At 49.3% G+C, this 22569-nt stretch overlaps 1 protein-coding gene across 5 annotated transcripts; it reads right to left on the minus strand.

Moving 5' to 3' along the window:
- Window positions 1-350: 350 nt before the first annotated feature.
- On the minus strand, window positions 351-21025 carry ZIC4 (Zic family member 4). Of its 5 annotated transcripts, none has more exons than XM_074405470.1 (5): window positions 20664-21023; window positions 17058-17142; window positions 10062-10679; window positions 5226-5541; window positions 351-3155 (listed from the first exon to the last, which is right to left on the minus strand). In XM_074405470.1, coding segments are annotated over exons 2-5 (1005 nt in total). In that variant the 5' UTR covers window positions 17128-17142; window positions 20664-21023; the 3' UTR covers window positions 351-3154. The 5 variants fall into 5 exon arrangements, with proteins under 5 accessions (XP_074261571.1, XP_074261570.1, XP_074261574.1 ...); XM_074405469.1 differs by lacking the exon at window positions 20664-21023 and adding an exon at window positions 18298-19557; XM_074405473.1 differs by lacking the exon at window positions 10062-10679 and having other exon boundaries at window positions 20664-21025.
- Between the last annotated feature and the right edge of the window lie 1544 nt (window positions 21026-22569).

Raw genomic sequence — 22569 nt, forward strand, 5'->3', positions numbered from 1 at the left:
TCCTTGTTTCGATTCCCACCAGCTACTGGGCTCTTCTCTGGGAATTCAGAGGTGGTTGATTAGAGGTTGCTCTGATTTGGAAATGTAGAAAGGTAGCTCTTCCTGGGAGACACTGAGAGCATCCTTTCAACTTTTTGATTCTACACTGTGTTAATAAATTGGTTGGTGATGTCAGTGTCCTTGGGACTGGAGAAGTCTTTCTCACAATGGCCACTTTAGGGGGTCCCTCTATTTTTCTGTCTCAGAGATATTTGTGTGAAGCAGTGAAGAAAAACTGAGGAGAGAACTGGAAGCTTCTGGGGGGCCTCGAATCTCTCCCAGGATGAAGAAACAAAAACAGGACACCAGGATTCAAAAGAGGAAGGGAAACGTCACATCATTTATTTCCAAAGAAAATAGCCAAATGGAGCTCCATGTACACAAAGGCCTTTGGAGGAAAAAGAAATCACAGATTTAATATCATTTACATTTACATATTTACAAGATCAAGCCATGGCTTTCAACTTTGTTGTTCATTCAACAATCACTTTCAGTCAAACAACTTTTTATTTTCAAGTTAGTTCATAATTTAAATGACACTAAAGAGACAGATGATAAATCACAAACAGTGTGGGTAGAGAGGGTACAAACAGTCTAAGGTTTTCAGCCAGGCTTTTGTATGTATGTGAATTATGATTACAAAATGTTTGCCTGTCTGTGTAATTCACATTCATTGCAATTATTACATTTTCCCATAAATTAGCAATATAAACAAACATATGGAGACCTCCAGTTAACAAATAAAATCAATATCAGAAACAACATTTTGCAGCAACTATAATAACAGCATGGGTTACAGCTTGGAAAAACTTCTTTACAAATCATTTATCCAGCACACACAGTGTGGGGGGACCAGCACATCCTTATTTATTTAAATCACCTTTAAAACCACAACAGGAGGTTTGGGGAAACCTGAACTGGTTTCTTTCCTGGGCACAATATAAAATGAAGAACTGCACATGTGGATGGGGGGAAGGATGGGCATTTACATGCATTTTGGATCACTATGTTGTAGACCAAATCTTCTAAACTTCAATTCCCAAGATTATGAAGGAAACAGGAAATTAATAAAACTTCTCTGTCCCTCACCTATTCTCCTTCTAATCAATGGCAGAAAGGGCTTTCTGATTGCTGCCAGTGAGAAGAAACACACAATGGGTATATTTTTAGCAGAGGTGTCTTTGAAGGAGCGGTAGATATTAACAATTGCTTGGCTGCAGTCTTAAGTTCCAAGGATCCTGGGCAAGAATATTAGGAGCTAGAGGGGTACCCAAAACCCATCCAGGTGACCCAACTTGTGCTAACTGAGTGAAAGCCAGAGCAGAAAGAAGCAGAAACTCAATTATGGACTTAGGGTTTGTATTCTGCTTGCACCTTCTCTGCATTCTTTTCCTTAAGTCCCAAAGCTTGTGCCAAGGGCCCCCCAACATCTGCATCCTTCACCAAGCCAGGCCCTGACCCTGATGTCTAGGCATTGCTTTTGTTTAGCCCTTAGCAAGACTTAGCCCTAAAGTTATGTATTGGCGCAGTGTGTGGATTTTTTTTTTTTTTTAAAGAAGTTTGATTTTTATCTCTTTAGAAACGGTTTGAAACTAACGGGGCAGAGGGAGTTTGACAGAGAGGAGAACAAATCGCTGACAAAGAACCTTTTACGTTTCATCAGCGTTGTTAGGACGACAAGCAGGAATGTCTCAGATAATAACTCCCACTTCAAAGATTTCTCAGCTCAATAGAAAGCGGACCATCCTTTTTATTCAACCACAAGGACTGGCACTAAAGAAGACTCCACTGTTTGATTTTTTTTTCACAGTGTTTATTTTTCCCCTATTCACTGGGGTACTTGGATAAAATAAACAACAAGACAATTAAGGGAACATGGACTTCTAACTTTCCTGCCATCTTCCCCACATCCCCTTGGCCTTGGGCTCTTGAGTTTGCATCTAGGACAAGTTCAGGCCTGAGGGTACCACACACACTGCCTTAGAAAGAAACAAGTTTGGGGGGTCGCAAGAGACTTCCGGGATGGAGAGGAAGAAGAGTGGTACGGAAAGCCAGAGTGGAAATGTCCCAAGGGTACAATTTGAACTCCTCAGACACCCCAGGGTGACTCCCTTTCCCACAAGTCTCCATCAAATTTCAGCCTCTATCCTACTCAGGAGTCAGAAAGGCAATTTGCACAAAACTTAGCTGGGAATGCTCATTTGCTAAGCTTCTGAGGCTGCTTTAAAATTATTTACTCCTGACCCTGCAGCCTCTTTGGGGCGCAGTCAAGATGCACGGAGTCCTGCTCCTTCCTTTCCTGAAGGTGTCCCCTGCACCAAAGCCTCCCACATCAGGGTGCGGGGTGAACCCCTAAACGTGGGCAAGTCGGGTTCTAGGAAGGAAGTATATACTGGAGAGCGCAGTGACAGTATTAAATGGCGCGAAAGCAAAGGTCAGCGCAAATGTATCTTAATAGAGTGTCTGTAGTGAAGTGTGCCGCCTTTGAAGCGACCGCTCCCCGCGCGTATTTCCATGGCGAGCCTAACGCGGCATGCTGATGCACCGTCAAACTCACACTTTCAACCCCAAAACCCGACTCTTTGAACAACCCGAGCTTGATTAGACCTTTCTCCTTTTCTTTCCCCTCTTACAAACCATTTCCTCGCCTTTAGAAACTCGCCATCAAACCCAAATGCGCCCTCTGATCACCGCAGAAAGCAGAAACAAAGAGGGCTGAGCGGCGATTCAAGCGGCTCTTTTCTTCCTTCACATTATTATCCATTTTTATTATGATCGGGTACAAGTGCCCATTCGCGTGGGTTTTGTTTACCGGAAATTAAATGAAAATGATTTAGTCCGCGTCAAACAAAAATATATACTTGTATACACAAGAAAAAAGGTCTGTTAGACGTAAATATTATGTCCTTAATGAAAAGCCTGGACGGGCTCCAGGCTTGGCCTTTCAGGATTTCAGTGCGACTTGCCCATTGCCATAGAAATCCTAACTTACCATGAAGATGCACCGTGGCGAAGAAACACTGCTTTGTGCGCGGACCCTTTGATGTCGCAGGCGCGAGATGCGGGGCGCTCAGCTGCGCGGAGCGAGATTACCTTGCGAGCAACGCGGTGGACATCTGTAACAAGCAAATGAAAAATTAAAGGCGATTAGTGGCCGGCCAAACATTTTTGTTTTATTTCATTATTTTAGATGGGGATAGAAGGCAAAATGGGGAGCCTCGAAACAGAAGCGAAAGAAACGAGTCCTACTTCAGGAAGAGGGACTTTTTAAACATCGGCAGAAGCAGCAAGTTCCGCACATGCCCTCTGCACCTTAGTGGTGGGGTCGGTGTTTCACGGTGGGAAAGAGTTGTTTGTTGCCGACTGCCTGCGCTGGGTCAGGCAGCCTCTGGGCCCTATTGTGTTAGGGGGAGGCAGGAATTCCAGTTCTCCTTTCTCGAGGACGGATTCACTAAGGGTGTATTTGGAAGATTGCATTTTTTATTTGGAGCTGTGAAAACAGTGCCACTCTAGTTAGGACGTTATTTCATCGGATAAAAGTTGTGGGGGCTGCGGGCAGGAGTGCTAATTCTAATTGTATATGAAGAGGAGAGAGCAGAAGAAAATTCATCAGTGGCAGGGCCAAGACTTGTTTGTTGGGCTCAGCTTTTTAAATTGAGCTATTTGGTGGGGTCCTCCCCAGAGGGAAAATCCACCTCCCTCCCCAGCACACACACACACACTGATTTTCAAATTCTTAGGGGACTGGAATGAACCTGCCAAAGCTTTATCATTTTATTTTCCTTTTCTTCATCTTCTTCTTCAAATCTTAGCTAGGATTTTGGGTCAGCCCCCTTCTCCTGCAGAGAGGGGGGAAAACAGGACTAATTTTTTTTCCCTTTGGCAGCAATTGCAAAGGCCTTCCTCTCCCCCGCCTTCAACATCTGGTTGTTTTTTTTCTGGGGACTTTATACACAGCATATCAAATACACATTCAATCTAGACCCACTGGGTGTTTGCCGTTACAATATTTATTATTGTGGATCATTTCTCTCGTCCCTCCTCCACCTCTTTAAAAATAAGGCCAGCATTGTGTAATTGTTGACAAAGACCATCACCGAATTGACGCCATTCGCCCAGACGCTGCCGCCTAGGTCAGGTCCTTCCACTTTAGAAGCCTCGACTCAGTGACGTCATCGACTCGCTCTACACTCGGAGCCCAAGCACCTACGAGACTCCACAGGCAACGCCTCGACAGGGGTTGGGGTGGGAAAAGGACCCGGGGAGGCCTCACTGCATTGAATCCTGAAGCCTCTCTGGCGTTCCTTTGTCTGTATTTCCTGTTGTTTTGAATTCACTCCCTACCCCAAGTATACAATGTATATCGAGTCTGTGGAAGACAGGCAGATGTTTCTCTGTGTGCCCAGGCCACTCCATGGGGGTGGGAGCGTATTACCACCACCCACCCACCCCCGCCGAAAAGACGGTGAATCTCCCTTATCTCCTTTATAAGATGGTTGGAGAATTAGTACTTATGTCTTTTTTGTTTCAAAGGATAGCTGGGCAAGGGGAAACCATAGGAAGGCAAAGAGGAGAGAAACTGGAGTCAAGAAAACGGCTCTGGAATCCCTTGGCCCCCTTTTCTGGATCTGAATTTCTGAGATTGGAATTAATGTCGGGGAGGAGAGGATTGGAGTGCGGGTGGGAGCCGCCCAATCCTAGAGAAAAATATTTCCCATTCTGTGAAGCATGCGGGGACTTTGTGGCTTTACTTTTGCCACCTACAGTTGCCAGGGTTGCACATAAATTCTCCATTTTTTTTCCATCGTCTTCCCTTCACCCCAACACTGCTTTTATGCTATACAGCTATGAAGGCATGAGTGGGGGTGACGGTGCTGAGTGTGACTGCAGAATAAATATGGGGACCATATTTATCTGTTAAGATAATGGGCATTATATTAGCATATTCAGTGAACTCTAGCGACTGTTACTGGAGGCCGGCCGGCCTTCCTTCCTTCCGCCCTCGCCCTCTTCAAGCCTCAGAAACCTGGCCTACTCTGCAGTCGGTGTGTGCCGAAGCAGCAACCACAGGGGCAGCCTTGATCCCGGAGGCGGCGGCGGCGGCGGCAACTGGACCAGGTGGGGGTGCGGCAGTGAGGGGCGTGGCGGGGGCAGCCGCGGTGGGGCCCAAGCCCTGACACACGTACCATTCGCTCAAGTCGGCGCTACGCGCCGCCACCGCCGCCGAGGAGGCCACCTGAGACTCGTGGTCGCAGTCTGACGAGGGCGACACGAGGGCAGACGGTGTAGCTGAATCGTAGCCAGAGCTGGGCGGCGGTGAGCGCCCGTGTACCTTCATGTGCTTACGCAGCGAGCTGGGGTGCGTGTAGCACTTGTCGCAGCCGCGCACCTTGCACGTGTATGGCTTGTCGCTAGTGTGCACGTGCGAATGCTTCTTGCGGTCGCTGCTGTTGGCGAAGCGCCGCTCGCAGCCCTCGAACTCGCACCTGAAGGGCTTCTCGCCTGGCGGAGGCAACGCAGAGACATTAGTGCTCGCGGATCGTGTTCCCTTCAGGTGCTCGCCACCCTCCCCCATTCGTCTCTCATTTTCTGGAAAACGACTACAAAAGCTTTTCGGAAATCCCTTTCCACGGCGCCTCAGGTCGAGCACCCCTTTCCCTCGCGCAGAGAGTGCCCCCGGCGCCCTCTCTCGAGCGCCTCCATCCCTCCCCCCTTCCCCGTCTGGGCTCTGGGGGAGGGTATGGAGGAGGAGCGACAGTGACTCCATCTTAGTCGAGTTTCCATCCTCGTAAATCCTGATCCACTCGGGTTGTTTCCTCCAAATTTTCTCCACTTGGAACCAGAAGCACCTCTGCTCGGAAATATATTAATGGGGGAGCTCACATCTGCTGGATTTAAAGTTGCTGTTTCAGCCAAACGTCTCTGCCGCTACCCTGCCCAGCCGTTCATCCCTCCCCACCCCCATCCTGGCCCAAATTGTTTCCTAAAGTAGGTTTTGTGCAAACGCCAAAGCGATGAAATAATTTAAGTATGCGCAGCCGACGCACATAGTCTGTGCATAATGTCGATTCGTGCTGCAGGGAAAGGTATTCTGAGCAATGATTCACTTCAGAGATTTTTACAGGATATGGAGCCCCCTCCCTCTTCCTTTCTACCCCCGAGGGCAAACATTTAGCAGCATTCTTCAAATCTTGCCTAAACCTTCCGGGATCCCTCCAGATACGCGCGCCGGCAATAATATTTTATTACGCTGCTCCAGAGGCCTCCCGGAGACCGTGCTGTGGGCAGCTGGCCCTCCCAGTTCAAACTGACTTGCGAAGCAGACCAGGCTCCCCAGACCACCCCCACCTGGCTGTCGGGCCTCTCAGGCCTAAGAGGAGGGGTCGGCGCGGTAGGCTCCCCACAGGCTGAGCGGGATCCGAGGTCTCTACTGCAACCACGCCCTGGAGCGCTGCGGCTTCGGGAGGAGAACAGCGGCTGCTGTGAGGCCAGGCCGGGATCCGCAGACTGGAGGGCGACTGGGCGGCTAAGACAGGCCTGGGAGGGGCTGCGATCGGGGGCTGCGATGCCCTGCAGAGCCGAGGGAAGGCGCGAGTGCGCGTTAGAGTGACAACATTGGCCGGACCGAGCCCCAGTCCGGGAGCTCACGGCCACCTGAATTGGCTGACGTGTGGGAGAGGAAAGGACACCGAGAATCCGGAAGCCTAGATTCCTGCCGGAGCTGCAGTATTGCGGAAATGGGGGAAGAAGGTGTCTGGGCGCTTTAAGCAAATGGCTGCTGCCCAGCCCTCTGAGTTAAGGGACCGGCTACCTGGAGAACTGTTGCCTTTGTGGTTGCTTCTCCCGCTGCATCCAGGAAAGACAGGCGCTTTGGGACCGGTTTGAACAAACAAAGCCCCGATTCCCGAGCCCTGCTGAGGCTCGGGGGCAGAGAGGTTTGCGCATAACGCGCGCTTCTACGCAGTCAGTGGCCTCTGAGCCCGGGTCTCCGGCACCGCGCAGTCGCTGGATTCCCACCCTACCGGAGTACAGCTAGTACATCCGACCCTCTGGAAGGTGTTGGCACCTGCCATTTCGCGGGACACCGGCACCATTTTATAAAACAGGTTGAGAAAGACGCAGAATACATCAGTGTTCCATTTGCCCCTTATTTTCGCTCCTCTGATTACTGTCAGCATTTGCAAACCCAAAACTTTTTTCCATTAAAAAAAAAAAAAACTTACAAAAAAAAAAAAAAAAAAACCATGAAATTCAGGCCCTGCAAAAGAAACCAAGGTTATTTTGAGAAAACAGAGGTGAAATGGAATTTGAGGTTGATGCCCCCCCACACCCGAAAACAAATTCCCGCCAAACTCTTATCCTATCTCGTGAGCGCCCCGCTGGACATTCACGTAAAATAAAAACAATGATTTCGCTCCAGACGAGGAGTGGAGGAGAAAACAGCGGGGCACCGAGGTGATACCCGCAGCCGGGAAGTTCGCAGGCCCCTGGAAGGCCAGGTGACGCCGCTCTCCCAGCTCGCTCCAGAGCCGCAGGAGGCGCCCTGGTCCCCGCCCTGGTCCCCGCGCTCGACACCACCCCCGCCCCCCGCCAGCACCCGGCCTCCAGTCCTTCCCCCGCCTTCAGCTCCCTGCGATGCGCCCTGGGTGGGTGGTGAATGCGGAAAGGCAGAGTTGGGCTAGGCCCCTGCAGCCCGCTCGGAGCGTCCTAGGCCTGGCTGCGCTGTGAAAGACCCAGATTCTCCTCCTAGAGGCTCCGCAGCCGGGCAAGGCCTCCTCTCCGACTCTGCGCGGAGCCCGCCCGACAAAGTTCGGAAGCTCGGGGCAGCTGGGCCAGCGCCATTTTCTCGCACTTGTGGCTGGATCTGGTTGTCCCGGCGACTGCGCCCCGGCGCGGGCTCTTCTCCTCTGCCTCGGACCCCCAGCACTGACTCGCTATCAGACGCCGGGGAAGGTGTGGCGAGCTCCCGGCCCAGGGGTCCCGGGAGAGGAGCTTGGCGGCAGTGGCCAGGCAGAAAGCTGTAGCTGGCCCGCGCCACCCTCCCTGAGGCACCACCATTGTTCCGGGATCGCTGTGACCGCCACAAAGTGAAACCTTTCGGTGCTGACAGTCGCCTCCAAAGCCAGACCCGGGATTCAGGTCAGGGAGAATCTCAACTCCTGAGAATTTTGCTCCTGTTTGCAGCTTCCGCGACTCGAGGAAATGAAACGCCATTAATATTTGAAAAGGCAATTATTTTCCTGTTGAATCGAGAACTGTCTTCATGAATAATTTGTAGTGAAGTCTATTGCCATTTGAGAAACATTTTTTTTTTCTTTCTCTCTCTCTGTCTCTCACTCTCTCGCTCCTCTTCTTACTACTCAGAAGGGGGATTTGAGGAAAATATCAGAGCAGGCGAGACTCTGTAGTTTATTGGTGGTGGTGTTTTTTTTTTTTTTTCTCCCCCACCAGTAATGAATCAGGCCCGCGAGCCGAAAGAACGCACAAAATTCTGTCCTGAAAAGACGAAAATCTGAGCCAGCCCTGGCGCACTGAACTTGCTGCTCTGCTGTAGGTCGACTGCGCTAAGAATTTAACCATTTTCTGCTTCACAGACTTCAAACAGTGGGCCGGCAAAGAGCAGTAAAAGTTTGTTTGTTTTAAAAAAACAACCCTGTCATTAAAGATGAGTTCCTTCTCCAGCTCGGGACTCCGAGTTTACCTTCCGGGAGTCGGCCGCCAGCTCCTGGAGCCGCAGGCCTGGGGCCAGGATTCGGGTGTGACCTACTGCCCCTTCCCCGAGATAAAACTTCCGGGGAGGGTGTGAGATTCGTGCGACAGGATGGGGAACCCCGGAAAGAGCTCGGAAAGAGCTCAGGGAAACCGTACACTTCCAGACAAACTTTAGAAATAAAGTGCCAGGCTCCAAGTGGACTTTGGTCTGGTCGCCTGTGCCAGTGTCCGGGCCACGGACCTTCCCAGGGAGGGGAGACTTGGGGAGAAGACAGAATTGAGCAGAACTAGCCTTAGGGAGTTCTTTGACTCCAATTATTATAGATGTTCCAGCAAGAGTAGGAGTAAGGCAAGGCACCGGACAGTAGGAGAAGTGGGGCACCGAGCTGGAATTTGTTTTATTTTCTCCTGTGTACACCAGCCCCTTCTCCCCTCCCCCAATTGGGGAGGGGAGAAGACGTTGATTTCTTAAACTTCCAGGGAGGAGGAGCAAGAAAACCCTAGCTAAGCAGAATACAAACAATGGCTGCTAAACTAATTAATGTAACTTCACAGGCTGTTCTGGAAGTGTGAAAACTTTGTCTTTGCAGTTGCATTAATTAGAGATGCTCTGGCCAGAGGAGTTCGATTTTGCAGGCTCTTGCACGGGACTTTTTTTCCTGTTAACTAGAAGTGGCAGCTGTGGTTGACACATGTCCCCGTTTCCCATAACAGCTCCGTAAATGACATTTAAGGTGGATAGGTCCCTGTAGGTCTGTGCTAAAGCAAAAGTGAGAGTTCACAAGCATCCCTAGTGTCCGGCCACCAAGGCTCAAACAAAGGTACAAAGTTAGCCTATTCGACCCACAACTCCTAAAGAAGGCTCCAGAGCCTGGTAACCTCGTAGTCCAGATGGGCCAGGTGATCAGGGTGACAGGTGGAAGAGTTCTGCCGAACAATTCCAAAGGGACCAGGGGAAAAGTTAGACAGCTGTTCTTATGTCTTTACGACTTTGGGGAACAATGCTGTTTCTTAATATCTTAAAATCAAACTCATAAGCAGAGAGCACACGTTTGCACGCACAGGGATTTAGGCACGTTCACTCTTGTCCCCCAGAACAGAAACCCCACACTATCCTCCCTACACACAGCCTCCGGAAATTTCTGTGATTCTAAGAATAGAAGCACATAATTAATATTTTATGGCCTTGGCTCATGGAAACACCACCAAAATATTTCCCCCCTCCCCTCAGTTGGGCCTTGAGGAAATCCAGACCCGAGGGCCTGCTTCCCCAGAGGGTCCGCACGCGACAGACAGCGCCGAATACTGACCTGTGTGAGTTCGTTTGTGTATTTTGAGATTTTCTGATCTAGCAAAGACCTTCCCACACCCCGGGAAAGGACAAGGGAAGGGCTTCTCGCCCGTGTGCACGCGGATGTGATTTACAAGTTTGTATTTGGCTTTGAAGGGCTTGCCCTGGCGCGGACACTCCTCCCAGAAGCAAATGTGGTTGGCCTGCTCCGGGCCGCCGACGTGCTCCACGGTGACGTGCGTAACCAGCTCGTGCATGGTGCTGAAAGTTTTGGAGCAGAGGCGCGGGGGCGCGGTGCCGTCGGCCGCCAGCCACTTGCAGATGAGCTCCTGTTTGATGGGCTGGCGCATGTAGCGGAAGAAAGCGCCAGGACCGTGGGGCGCGGCGAGGTTCACCGTCAGGTTCATGCCCCCGTAGCCATGCAGGGCTGCGGCAGCTGCCAGGGCGTCGCTGCGGGCCGCAGGCCCCGGCGGGAAGGGCTCTGGCCGCGCGTACATGTCTCCAGGGAGCCCCAGACGAAGGAGTCCATTCAAAGAACGGCTGGGGGAGGCCTGGGGAGGCTCCTCGTGGAGGCCCGGGAACACCGAGGGGCTGGAGGCGGCGGTGAGCTGGGGGCCATGGTGTCCAGAGCTGCTACCTGTTGTCGAAACAAATAGCACGCATGAGAACGAGTGGCGTGGGCTGCGCGCTCTTCCCTGGGCCCCGGGGGGCAGGCCCAGCCCAGCCGCACTACGGCCTCTGCGGTCAGCGGTGGAACTCAGAGCCAGACGGCGCCAGCAGTGAACCCGGTAGACAGAGAAAGGCCGAACGCCTCCGCCGCCTTTGGGCCGGGTTGCTGTTCGGCCAAGTCCCCTGCCGTGCCATGAGCTGGAGAGGGACGGTAGCGGCAGAGTAGATGTACGGGGTACTGGGAGGCGCAGGGCTGAGCCTGTGGGTTGCTGGGGTTTCTGCTCCAGAGGGGTCGGACCTGAGTCCCAAGCGCACTTTTGTTGGTGGCCAACACTCTGGGGCGCTCCGGGGCACGGTGCCCTGCCGGGAAATGGAGGTGATAAAAATGATGGTGTTGGAGGTGGTGGTTCTGACGCGCCCCAGCCATGTACATTAATTTCAGTGCCCCACTTGGATGGGAGAGGGCGGCCTGCTGCATGCCGGCTCTGGCTGCCCGGAGCTCCCTGTACCGGCCCGCTAACGCCACTGTCACCTGACTGTGGGGAGGCGAAAGGACAGCCACACAAAAAACTTCTGCAAAGTTTTTTTTTTTTTTTTCCTTCCTCTTTTTCTTCTTCTCAAGGTTTGGATTTGGGTGCCCCCACCCCCTTGGTTATTAATGCCTACGCGAAATCCTGTGCACTACAGAGGCAGCAGCAGGGCGCGTTAGGAAGTCAATAGAGATTCAGGGCCTTGGCCCGGGCCTACAGAGAGGAACAATCGCCTGGGTAGCCCATTGGCCCGCGGCCGGGCCCGACGTCAGTGATGACAGGTCCCGCCGCACACGGTCGGTCCCTCTCTCTCTCTCTCTCTCTCTCTCTCTCTCTCTCTCTCTCTTCTCCGCCCCATCCCCTCTCCCCCACCCACGCACACCCAGCTTCCCTCCCTCACTCCACCCCCACAGCATCTCACGCTTCTACTGCTCATGCGCTCTGACCCGGGCACAAATCCTTTTCTCTCCCCTTGAGCCCCTTCCCCCTCTCCGGAAAGCAGGATGGATCAGCTTTGCCTCAGGGCTACTGAAAGTACTCGGGGCTGCGTTTTGCCACCATTCACCACAATTTTGGGGAGGGAGCCTTGCGCTGAGCCCTAAGTCCTCTCGCGAGCTCAGTCGGGGCTGATAGGTAGCAACGAGTGCTCAGAGAGGGCGGTCTGGTTGGGCAGTTTGTCCCTGTAGCCAGCAAGAGGAGGGGTCGGGATCGAGGGACCAAAAAAACCTGCTGCCTCGGGGGCCAGGAGCTGAGAAACTCCTAGGCTAGCGGCCCCTGAGCCTAATTTTATTTTTTCGCTTTCTCCGAAATGTTTCGTTTCTCTGATCTTTCTGGTCCTTTTCGTCTCTCTTATTTTCCCCAAACCGGCTACCTCACTTTGTTTTCCTTTCTTCTCCCCTCCCCCTCTCTTTTCTCTCTACTCTCTTCCCATTTAGCCTGGCAGGCCCCTCCCCGCCGTGTTGGCGAGCTCGTAGACGCGCGAAACCCAAGGATCTGGCCCTGACCAGGGCCAGTATTAGGCGGGAAGTGGTGACGGCCTGGAAAGGCTGGGCTCGAACCCATGCCTTCCTGAGAGGACCCTCCCTGCCACAAATCGCACCCCTCCGCGGCTGGCTGGCCAAAGAAACAAAGGAGTCGGGCATGCATCCAGGAGAAACAGGTTTTCGCTCTCAGATCTTCATGGGCCAATCAGGGATCCTGAGCTCTATCCCCTGCAGTCGTATGGAGCCTCTGGGAAAAAGGATTTAAGGGTGACTTCCACTTTCAGCTTCGGCTACTTGTTGCCTGCGGTCCGAGCCTCCTCTGCCTCCCTCCTAGGTCGTCTTAGGCCTCTGTAGAGAGTGCACGCCGCGTTTCCCGGTCCAGGCTCCGAGAGGGCCTGCAGGCCCGTGGCCGCCTCTCACAAGATGGCCTCGAGTACTAGGGGCGCCACCTTAGAGGAATGGGGGTCGGTCCCAGCAGTGGAAAAACTTAAGTTCTGGCCCAGTCGAGTGTGGCAGAAGCCCGGGGGCGGGGGTTGATGGGCTGTGAGGGCGGTCGGGCTTCCTTTGTCTGCGCTGACCCGCTAAGGTCAGCTGCGAGGTCTGGCGATTTAAAGGGCTGCTGGCCGGAACTCCTGCCTTGTCGCTGCAGCCAAAAATGCCAGCCTAAGCTCTTGGGCTTCCCTGGCGGCCATAAAAAGTGCCCCCTAAACAGAGAAAGGCTTGTATTTTTAAGAAAAGTTTTAAAGGTTGAGTAAAATATTCCCATACTCCTTAGCAGAGGCAACGCTGACTAGAAATTGACTGAACTGTCCCTCCCCGCACCCCCAGCACCAAAGACTATTCTTAAACATTTCCTGGTTAGTAAATAAGGCTTTCTTTGAAATTTTTAAAAATAATTAACTGATGTATAACAGTTGGCAGATTCTTTGAGACCTTCATTTAATGCATGGTTCCCCCCTTGGGTACACTTTAGGGAGGGATTAACTTCTACAACAATTTATCTCCACTTAGACAAGTCCAAATCTTTCTAGAGGAAGAGCTTAGGTAACTCTACCAACAGATACTATGCCAGTATATATATTTTTTTAAGGTAGAGGAGAGTATTTGACTGCAAAGATCCCCACTTTCTACTCTCAAAACAAAGGGCCCCCACACAGCAGTCCTGTGTGGAGAACTAGACTGTCAGGATTTGTCTCCCTGGCTGTCACCTTCCCCATGGTTTACCCTCCACCAACAGGCAACGCCTCTGATCCTTCCCTTGCCTTCCCCTCACCAAGCAGTGGCCTGGCCAGCTTTCCAGTGAAAGGTTTCTACATCTCAATGAGTCATTTAATGTCTCCCCACCTCACAGGTGTCTGTTGAATAATTAAATTGTCTAGGCAGCTCTGGACTGACCCATGAAGGTCTCCAAAAAGCAAAACAACAGCCAGATGTGTTCTTCCCTGAGACTCCTTGTCCAGCTGTTTTTTACTATCCTCATCTCAACACAGAGCTTAGTCAATTTCTGTAGCATTCAGGTTTAAGTGCGGGGGCACGTCTGCAATAATCTGGCAATTAAAATATTTTTTCTCCACTGGAAACTAGGTAATCTACAACCAACGGTTCAGAATGTTTGTCAAACTCATCCACTTTAGCTTTAAGACTGATTTGCACACATATGAATTTCTTTCCTTCTTTCTCTCTTTCTTTCTTTCTCTCTTTCTTTCTTTCTTTCTTTCTTCTTTCTTCCCTTTGTCTCCCCAGATGGAGTCTCCCCTGTCATCCAGGCTGCAATGCAATGGCACGATCTCCACTTACTGCAACATCTGCCTTTCAGGTTCAAGCGATTCTTCCACCTCAACCTCCCAAGTAGCTGAGATTATAGGCACCCACCATCATGCCTGGCTAATTTTTGCATTTTTAGTAGAGACAGCCTTTCACCATGTTAGCCAGGCTGGTCTTGAACTCCTGAACTCAGGTGATCTGCCCACCTGGGCCTCCCAGAATGCAGAAATTACAGGCGTGAGCCACAACTGTGCCAAGCCTGATTTCTTAATATATATACTGTGACCCCACCTCCATCAGAAGCTTTGAATAGCAGCATAGACAGAATAGGAGGGGGTTTTAGTTGTTTCAGGCTGTGGACCCCTTAGGGAGGCTGTTGAGCCTGTTGAACTCTTAATAGTCCAATATTTGCTGTCCATATTCATCACAGTAGAAAACACTAACTTTCCAATAGAAGGCTGTGAAAATAAAGATGCATTTTTGTTTTCCTCATCCAAGTTTATGGGCCCTCTGGAATTCTAACTGCTGACTCTCTGGACTCCAGGGATAAGAAGCAGAGGTTTTATACACATAGGCTGCTAGCATACCACACACTTTCTGCTAGTCACTTTGCCTTTGAAAAGCTTTGAACTTGCGTATGACTTTTTTTGTGCTAGCAGCAAGAGGGCAAACACATCTGATTCAGCCAAAATCAAGGACAGTAGGCTGGCCCCATGGAGCTCCTTCCCAGATGCAGCCTTATCTTGAAAGCCAAAAACATCTGGGACCCATTCTGGGTAGCTGCTTCTTGCTTGAGTAGCCAGGGGTCAGTAGACCTGGAGGTCACTGAGGTTGCCTGATCTTTGAAAGTTCCTTAGAGCCATATGGTCTATATCTTGGTTGGCTAAACACAGCAATGGGTTCAGACATTCTCCTAGAAGGATATTTCCCCCAGAGACAGCAATAAAGAAAAAAAAAAAAAAGAAATTGTACAACCAATATTTACAGACAAGAAACTTTGGGCAATTACATAAGGGTCTTCAAGGTATATCTTTGGAATAAGCCCCAAAGCAGTGTCCAGCTAGAGGTGGTGGGGCATCAACATCTGAGAGACATGTTTTAGTCTAGAGAGATCGTTTCAAGTCTTCCAGAGCCTGGGAAGCAAGGAACCTAGGCTACAGAAATTATAAATTGAGCAGTCTAAGGAATGGTGTCTCCTCAGTGGTCTTCAGAGTTTTTTTTCCAGAAACATCTCACTGTACCTGCCCCCAATACCAAATGCTTGACTGAAGCATTCTATTCCTTTCTGTGCCTGGAGCTATAGCATTGTTAAGTCTATTTTTCTGCTTCATTTGTAAAGAAAAAGAATATCCCACAACCCACAGATCTTTAGCAGATGTCAAAAAGAAGCACTGGAAGCTTGTTTTCATGGGAACCTATTTGGAGCATATTCCACCACTAGACCCCAAATATCCCTCAATCTTCAGAGCCTCTGCAAAGCAGTGCCCAGAATCATGCCCTAAGCACTTTTGCTCAACCTGCCCAGACCAAGACAATGATGTAAACAAGTGATTTCCTAGTTCTACTTTGTAGAAATAGGATATTTGTTGGTCCTGCCATCTACCAGAGTTCCTTAAATCACCGGTTTGAATGTCTGATCTCTTTCCATTGGAAAGGAAAAGAAATGTAGGATATTTCAGATCAACAGCTGGGCTACTTTTTCATTTTAATATTTTAAGCATTGTTAAATTAAATGATGATTATTTGTTGTTAAGTTATGCCCAGATCAGGAGCTGGGCCCTAATCAGCTGTGGGCCACTATGTTAGAACCTGGCTAGGAACAAATCTTGTTGTCTGAATGTTCTAAATCAGTAGTCACTTGTTCAGTTCTTTCTTCCCTGTTTCTGGTCAATTTCTGGTAAATTTCTTTAGAGGCAAGTCACAGACAGACTTCAGGATTTCTATGGAAGGAGGTTGCCTTTATTCTTATGTAAAGAAATAACTTGAGCCCCAGCAGCCTAACCGTATTTCTAAGTCCAAATTGTGCAAAGGAGATGAGATCTATTAGAATTTTGGCAATAAAGGAGGATATTCTTCTCCTGTGCTATGAAAATTTGAGCTTTAAATATCATTAATGGGACTGAGTATGGAAGAAAATATACTTGGGTAGACTTTAATTTCTAAACAAGGATTCTACAAAACATCCTGTGACAAAATCTTAGGAAACGTTGCTTTGGGATTTTCCAAAGCAGGATGTTCTAAAACAGCCTTAAGGAATAAAGACAACTGAATTTACATAGTAACTCACACCTCTCTTGAGACTTTTGCCATCAAATAATCCCCAGATAATATAAGGGATCCATTTCCTGAGTTGTCCATTTGACTTTTGTTAAGAAGGTTGCTTTGCCTACCAATGAGGAAACATCTTTGGAAGCAACCACCAGCTAGTGATACAGTTAAAATGAGGAAAACTAGAAGCCTGGAAGGGAAAACACCCAATCCCAAATCATATGCTTATTCTAAGTGGAATATTAAATTAAATTCTTCACAATGAAGGTATTCCTGACAGAGCGGCTGTCAGTCACCCCCTGTTCAGACACCACATTGTGGGAACCTCATCGCTACCACATTGCAGAAGGCTGGTATCCCTGGTAAAGATGATGTATATCATGTAAACCCCATCACCCAGATCAAAGTCTGCTTTTTTCATGGAAGCCAATACATGTCAAACCTCATTCCAATCAAATCGTCTGGAAATGAATTCAAGATGAATATGTCATAGAATAATGTGACAGTGGAACTGCAGAAGGTCAGGGGTGGTTGTTTCAATGAGAGAGTCGTCAAATATTAATTCTGGAACGTCCAGATGAGTAGGCATTGAGGGGGATTAGCCGGCTGCTGGTGGGACATCGTGTCATTGATTTGTGTGCAAATGTATTGAACACCAAGGTGTTCTAAAGTTTCATTTGAACTCAAGAAACTGCCCCCAGACTCTCAACCCAACATAAGCAAAAGACAAAACAAAACTTCCTACTTAAAAATAAGAAAAGAAACCAGCAAACCAATATTCAAAAGAGGATTTTAACTTACTTGACTCTTTCAGAGTGTTTCGGTAAAGCCGTAATCGTTTCCTCATCACCAAGGATGTCTTGTATCTCATTTTCTGAGTTTGAGCCTGTTTGGGAAGAAAAGAGTGACAGTCACTAGGTAAACTATTTTATACACCTGTGTGGCAACATTCTGTGGTTTGAATGTATGAATGAAAGAAGGTATTGGTCTGAAGAAAGGCTTTCGGTCTTTGACCATTTTCAAATTTTGAAGCTGAAGAAAAGGCTACTGCCAAAAACTGCCCACATTGCAAAATGATATATCTTTGGTGATAAAAATATGGAAAAATTGTAATTTTCCACCAAGGCTTTTATTTGAAACTCCTTTGTTGTTTTACCTTGCAAATAGAAGTAAGCTCTCTTTTAATCAGTGCTCAAAAATCTGTAGCTTCTTGAATTTAAATTAATTGTCTAAGAAACCCCATTATTTTTCAGAAGTTTATTAATTGAAATTTAGTGAGGTGTGGTGGGGAAAGCCTACTGAACTCTGAGAGGTTAGCAGTTCAAATCTGAGTTATAACTGTTGGACCTGAGAGGATAGGAATGTCTTTACAGGTTTTCAAATCCTGTTCTGCCTGTGGTGCTGCAGAATTCCTTAGCCTCACATTTCCCACACCCCAGGCCCATTTGGGATCCATTGCCAGTTGATTTTTTAAAGCTAATAAAAAAATTTGTCAGATTAAAAAGGTATAATTTTAATCATTTGGTTCGAATCATCCACATTTCATAGTCAAGAAGGGTAGAAATAATACCCCCCTCCCCAAGATATACACATTACTTATCAGATTCACTTTGTGGCTAAAGCTACCAAGCTATTGGCCATCTTAAATACTTAAAGCCATCCTGAGGACCTCTGCGTCTGTCAGGCAAGGCTGAAGGCAGTTGAGCAGCCAAACAGAAGCATCTACCCGCCCCAACCCTCAATTTGGCCTAGAAAGAAAAACAGTCATTGAAAAGGTCTCAGGCTGGACAAACACAGCAAGTCCTCTGTCAATGGGGATGTCTGCCCACAGAACAAGCAGTTGTTTAACTTGTTGAACCACAGGCCAAATCCAAGTGGGGCTCTGTTATCTTAAAGGGTATCCAGTTCTCTGTGCACAAAAATCTCTCTCTCTCTCTCCCCCTCAACCTCCATCAAGAATTCCAACTGGCTTGGCAGCTTTTACCCTTCCATCTTCCCTCCTTTCTAGGTCCTGGCCTGGAAGGCAGGGGGGTAAACTCACCTTTTCCCAGAGGGTATTATTATTTTCAATTCTTTCTAACCAAAAGGCATTCTTCCCCAAAGGTAATAAGCTCCTTCCAGCACGAATCGGGAAAGAAAGGAGGCCTAACTTTGCATTCCTACAGAAGGGCATCATGCTGGGCGTCCTCGCTCTGAAATTTCCTCATGGCAGGATGTCTGGCATGGGGAAGTCCTGGTTGGTTGGCAATAATAGAATTTACTTTTTTTGCTTCTGGGGGAAATGGGTGTAATATTCCCTAGAGATTTCTGTCCACCGGCAAGGCTACCTCCACCCAACTTCTAAGAGGACTGGATCACTTCTGCCTCAGGTCCTGTCAGTCTTTTGTGCACTACAGACGCGTAGACATGCAAACAAATGTTGCAGAGGTCGGACTAGAGCAGGCAACAAGGACTTTAGGAGACTCTGTAGCATTTTCATCACCCAGCCTATACAGGGAACCAGGGTAAACATCTCCTTTGGTTCAAACTCTGACACCATTTAGCAAACAAGCCCGTCATCTTGCTGAAGGGTAGGTGAGAGGATTTGGGAGGAATCCCTGGGCCCCGGGACCTGAGGACTCAAACAACCCCGGAATATAGGAACTCAGTTTCATTTTCCCCCCAAATGCTTGCTCCCCACGTCAGCGGCAGCCTCTGAATTCCTAGGCCATAGCACATCCTGGAGACTTTTTGGAGTCTTCCTTTCTCCTCCCACCTTGAGAAGAGGAACGGGTGCTAGGGAGCCCCAGTGATTGATAGTGCCGGAGGCGATCCAAGAAGGTGGGGCGGTGGGTAGGTGCAAAAAGCACCATTTTCATTTAGAAGAACCTCGGAAGCTGCAAGTAGTGGGGTCGACCTAGCCAGTGCAGGACTACCCAAGGTCAGAGGTCAGCTGCAACCAGAGACTTCATTCAGTTCCGGAGCTGCTTCTTACTGATTTGCCGGCAGGCTCGGGAAAGGCTTGGACACCTCTCCGCTGCAACTTGTCCCTGGTGGGCGCAGAGCAAAAACCCTGAAAGCTGGCTGGCGTGGAGCTCCAAGCCAGAGCGGCTGCCTGATTTCCCCATCTGCACCCCGGACCTTTTTGGCTCCCCTCCATCCGACCCTTAAGCGCCAGGAGGTAGAGCTGCTGAGACTGGGTTAGTCAGGGGCCTTTACTTATTCTCCTATTCTCTAGAGGGAGAAGCTCGGGTTTCCCAGCTCCGGGCTGAAGTGTGGGCAGCCTCTGGGTTTCCAGAATAGTTTCTATCAGTAGATCACCTGCAGGATCACCTTGGGCATTTAACCCTCCCCCAACCTTCAGGCGGCTGAGATAGGACAAAAATCAGCGGAGTGCAGTGGTATGGGTCGCTGCGAGGCCAATACTGTCGGAAAGCGGGGAAAACATGACCTCGGAATCCAAAGACTTTCGTGAAGACTGCGACTGCCGAAGTGCGACCCTCCAAAACCCTCTCCGCTTTCCTAAGACTCTTCCATGGGCCATTCAGCAACCCCAACTTTCAGATCCAACCTTTAAGCCAGTCCTAGCTTTCTTTCACAGCTCAACTCCGTTCCCTCACTTGCCCCTAATTTCCAATGTCCCTGGGTCTACGCTAGAGGCCAGAATCCTAGGGGCTGCGGCCTGTTCCCCAGAGAACTAGTTACTGCTCTTGTTCACATTGGAGAGAAAGAAAGCCAAGTCTCGAACCCACTGCTGGCCATACGCAGAGAGCAGATCCCAGCAGTCAGCTTCCTGAGGCAGGACCAAGATGGGGGGTGGGGGGAAGGAGCCGGCCCAAGGTGGACTCAGGCGGCATCTGCCCTCAGGTTGGGGCGGAGAAGTTCCATCGTCTTGCTGCCAGCTGGGCTAACTTGGCTCTTTGACCCTGGAGAGGGGAAGCGGAGACCCTCCTCACCATTCCCTTGGGGGCAGAGCAAAGAGAAGGCCTGTAAAGGCCCCCTCCCGGCATCTGCCTTGCTCATGTATCGCGAGGGAAGCTAGGGGCCACGATTCCCCTTCTTGTGCTCAAGGTGGGGCACCCAGACAATTTCCAAGGAGAGAAAGGCAGGCAACAAGCTGCTCCTGGTTCCTGTGCCAGTGGGAGCCCCATTTGTCCCCCTTTTCCCTCCTCCTGAGAGGAAGGGATGTACTCATCCTTAGCGCTGCCAGTCTGCGGAAGGACCCCCCTCCTTCCCCTTAGTGTCAGTGGGGTGGGGCCTGTATCCACGGTTGGGGTGGGGAAAGGAAGGAGGAGATGGGGCAGAAATACTGGCTGGGCCTCTTCCCCCACTGGGGTTTGGGTGCCAATGGCCCCCTTGAGAGCCCTCACTACCCGGTCGCCGGAGGTATTGGTCTCATCTGTCTGCCCCCTGGACTGATGCACTTACCCCACTCCACCTGTTGCCAGGATCGTCTCATTTCTGCACATCATTTCGGGGTGGCTGAGAGGGGACCACAAACCCCTCCAAGCCTCTCTTTTGTGGTTCCAGCGAGGCGGTCATCCTTCATTTCTCCTTTTCCAGCTTTCGGGAAGCAGTTAGGGAATGTATGATGAAGCAGAAATGAGCCGTCAGGATGATATTTTAATGGCTTATATGTCACGTTGGTGCATGTGGCTTTGAACTGGAGCCGCTCGCGTTTCCTGCAGAGAGCGCCGCAAATCCCACTTGATAACTTCTACAACCCACAACTTTTTTTTTTTTTCTCACATTCACTCTTACCCTGTATATTTGGATGTGTTTCCTAAAAATACCCTCTTGTCAACGTCCCCGTTGGATTTTCCACAGACTGGAGAGGAGAAGACTGACTTTTCTTTTTTGAAGAATTATTTTCCCTCTCCCCCTCCCAACAGCTACCCTTCCCCCTTCAATCCCCTCCCTTATAGGATTTTTTTTTTTTTTTTTTTTTTTTTTCTGAAAGGCGGGTGAGGTGGGTTCAATATCTGTTCTCCCTAGTGAGAGGAATACAGCCTCTAGAGAAAACTTCCCCTTGCAGATGAGGTTTGCTCAGCTCCAGGGGAAGCAGGATCCCTTGTAGGTAAAAAGACTTAGTGACTATGATATATCTTTTTTTTTTTCCTAAGAAAAAAAGTATATAATTTTTAAAAATGCCTCAGTGCTTCCTTTCCCTCCACTCCTCATTCCATTCCATTCCACTCAAAGTTGGTGGGAAATGCTGGGCTGGTAGACTCAGACTTGTTGATGGGAATAGAGCAATTGATTTTTTTTTCTTCTTCTTCTTGAATTTCTATTTCCCAGCACAAGCACAAATGCTCAGCCAGGTCCCTTCAGGCACCGATAAATTATCCCGTATACCCAAGCCGACTTTTGAGCAAGCAGATCCCATGAAAAGTGTACTCCCTCTGGCCAGCCCAAAGCGAGAATCTAGTCTGTGAGAAGACAAGAAAACCAGAAAGGCGAGGAGCGGCAGACGCTGACCCTGCCTTCCTCCAGCCCGTGCAGTCAGCGCCGGCGTCAGGGCAAAAAAATATATTCATGTTCATTTTCCTCTCTCTGGGGCACTGGTGAGTTTTCTAACCCGGCCGCCTGTGAAAGGATGAGTTGAGGTTTCTTTGTCTGGAAAAGAGTTTAGGGCTTTGATTCAGCTGCAAAGAAGCCAAATGAAGTTAGAAACAAAGGGTAAATTGAAGGATTCCGACTCTTGGCTTTTTGTGTTTTCCTTACTAGAAAATAATTAGACCTAATGAATATGCAGACGCTTCAGCTAAACCCTCGGTCAGGGCTGCTGAGTTTTAAACAGAGCTGCGGAGAAATGCAACCTTCAGCCCCACAGCCCCCCGCATCCGCGAGCATTTTTTGAAATGCATAAATGTTGCTTGGCTTAATTGATTGAGTCACAGGGATTTTTTTTTCCTGCTTTAAAGTACCATACTCCCCTACCTTTCAACAATCATTTTAATATATAGTCAATGGTTCTTTGTGGACGGGACAAAAAGAAACTACGCGCAGTTGTTGAATAGACTTTGCGCTAGGCAAAGACAGGTTAATCGAGGGCCGCATCGCGAAAACAAGCGAGTGTTGTATGTTTGCACTGAATCCAAATGTCTGCATTTTCCTAACTAAATCAAAGGGAGTGTTATTTCTTTTTCTGTTCACTCATCTGAAGGTAAGTAAATTTTCTCTGGCGATCAAAAGCCTGGTCGGCAACAAAGACCGCGCCCGCTTTTTCCACCGTCCTGGTGTGGCGAGTTGCGGAATTTCAATAACTGTGACAAGGGTGACTGATTTGTGAACTAGAAAAGGTTTGAATGTCACAAAATTTACATTAGTCCTA

This window comes from Saimiri boliviensis, chromosome 9 (genome assembly GCF_048565385.1).
Source record: "Saimiri boliviensis isolate mSaiBol1 chromosome 9, mSaiBol1.pri, whole genome shotgun sequence".
In the NCBI taxonomy this organism is placed as follows: Eukaryota; Metazoa; Chordata; class Mammalia; order Primates; family Cebidae; genus Saimiri; species Saimiri boliviensis.